Source organism: Alligator sinensis, unplaced genomic scaffold, assembly GCF_000455745.1.
Source record: "Alligator sinensis unplaced genomic scaffold, ASM45574v1 scaffold119_2, whole genome shotgun sequence".
Lineage (NCBI taxonomy): Eukaryota > Metazoa > Chordata > Crocodylia > Alligatoridae > Alligator > Alligator sinensis.
In genome coordinates, this window is record NW_005842242.1 from 386,302 (window position 1) to 388,611 (window position 2,310).

Sequence of the window (2,310 nt, forward strand, 5' to 3'; positions counted from 1 at the left end):
GGTGGGGGAGAGGCGGGCGGTGGCGGGGCAGCGGCTGGGCGGCGCGGCGCCGTGCCGCCGGGCGCTGCTGCACTGCCACGGCATGCGCTACAAGCTGCTGCAGGAGGGCGACATCCAGGTGTGCGTCATCCGCCACCCGCGCACCTTCCTCAGCAAGATCCTCACCGCCAAGTTCCTCCGGCGCTGGGAGCCGCACCACCTGGCCCTGGCCGACGCCGGCCTCGCCTCGGCCACGGTAAGCGCCGCCAGGCGGGAGAGCAGGTGTGCGCACACGCGCCTCGTGCACGTGTGCACGCGCCGCGGGCGCGCGCGGATGCACATGCCTGCGCGTGCACCCGCCGATGCGTGTGCGCACGGGGGTGTACACGCGCCCACGTGCGGCATGCACGCGCCCCAACATAGGCATTACACACACACACACACACACATGCATGCGTGCCCATAGACTCGCACATCTGCACATACACGGGCTGGTGTGCGCACACGTACGCAGGCGTGCGCATCCACGCACATAACCCATGCGTTGCACACGCGCCTTTGGTTAGTTCACAAGGTGCAAATCTGCCCAGACTTTTAGGTTTTGCGGCCATCTACCAGCCTATATGGAAACCAGCGCGGCTGTTTGTCCAGTTTTTGTTGTTGTTAGTCATGGGCCATTTTGGGGATTGTTGGAAAATATATTCAGAAACTTAGAAAAAGCCTCCAGATCTCTGGCACCAGGCTGGGCCGTGCCTAGATTAGAGGTGTTTTTTTTTTTTAATGGTAGCCTGAATGCTTACGTGTATGTAATATGTAGCTGGGCTCGTATATTGATTTCAGAAGCTTTCTGAAAGGGTTGAAATCTCGCTTGATTGAGAGAGATTCAGCCACAGGTCTACCTTTTAATCTTTATTTAAATCCCATCAGTGGTTACCTACATTCATAATTTGCTCTATGATAATATGGGGGGAGCCTTTACTGAAGCATTTGTTTTGTTGAATTAAATTAAAACAAGTGCATACAGTTATCGATAGGAAATGAATATGCTCCTGGTTTATTTTTTCCAATCTCTTTAATCATTGGGGGGGGAGCTGTAGGGGGGCTGTGTGCGGCTCTGTGGGTGACCGGGCACACCTGAGGCCCCTGTCTTATGTGTGGGTGTTAACCCTAATGTTAAAATCTTGGTCTGGGATTTTGTTTTCTAATGGTACATAGTGTTTTTTTTCTTCCCTCTTTGTTTTAAAACTCCTTTGTAACTTTACAACATTTTAAAAACAAATCTGGTTTTTACTCTTACCATGATATTTTTATGTTTTCGGGGAAAATGAGCGTCATGAAATTTGGAGAGGAAACAACTTGTTTCTGAAACTCAAATTTGCAAATGACAATTGACGTGTTGGCAAAGTTCACATTGGGGAGGATACAGGTTGCTTTTAATTTTGAAACCAGATTCTTTCAGCAGAGACTGTGAATATATTGCTTCTTTCTAGGCCTCGGTTTGGGTGCTGTGTATGATGGTTGCATATCTTGTTCAGCCCTTGACAATGTGATCACAAATGTTGTCTCTCTCTTTGAGGGTGGTACAGGACAGTCAGTTGTAAGTAAGCAAATTCATGATGTAAAAAGGCACATATATGATGTACACAATACACATCAGTATTCAAATATAATACAAATGTCATATGTACAATATCACTTGTATACACAGGTCTTGCTGTACACTTGAATCAGATGGCATTTGGTATAGTACTATGGACCAGTTTTACATATATTTACAGCCATATAAAACTTCATTGACTCTGGCATTTTACTGGTGTATGAATTACTTATTTTCTCAATGGGACATTGAGAGATTAGGGCAGGTTCATTGGCTTCACTCTGGTCTCCCCAAAAGAAATTCAGACCCTGAGACTGGATTAGCTTCTTTATGGTTTTCCATCAGTGGTACATTTAGATAGGCAAAATTAGGCTAGTGCTGTGTCTGAAGGTAGATTTCCCATAATTTGTTATGGAAGTAGAACAGGTGTGTGTGTCAGTGCAAACATCTCTTCTACACTGTATTTTGCCAGAAAAAGTATCCAAAGAAGATGCATGTGCAGGAAATACAGACTTCAGCCAGAGTATCTGCCTAAGCGCTTGATGTGGTTCTTTTTCATGCCTAATGAGCTGCCACCATGATGGTCGTCTTCTGTTCCACTGGGCTGTCTCCAAACTTAGTAACTCTTTTCACATGGCACTCCTGTACGAGAAGGATCAGGGGGCATTGAAGTATTAAAGGAGAACCTTCCCCCCCCCCCCCCCCCCCCCCCCCACCCCGCCCCTCACGCACTA

The 2,310-nt window shown here is 47.6% G+C and overlaps 1 protein-coding gene across 1 annotated transcript in view; it reads left to right on the forward strand.

Annotated features, from left to right (window-relative positions):
• The first annotated feature begins 6 nt into the window (after positions 1-6).
• CMIP (c-Maf inducing protein) overlaps positions 7-2,310 on the forward strand; it is a 170,047-nt gene continuing 167,743 nt past the window's right edge. The window contains exon 1 of the mRNA XM_014521698.2: positions 7-235. Within this exon, the coding sequence (XP_014377184.1) occupies positions 83-235 (153 nt within the window). The 5' untranslated portion in view covers positions 7-82. The remainder of the gene's footprint in view (positions 236-2,310) is intronic.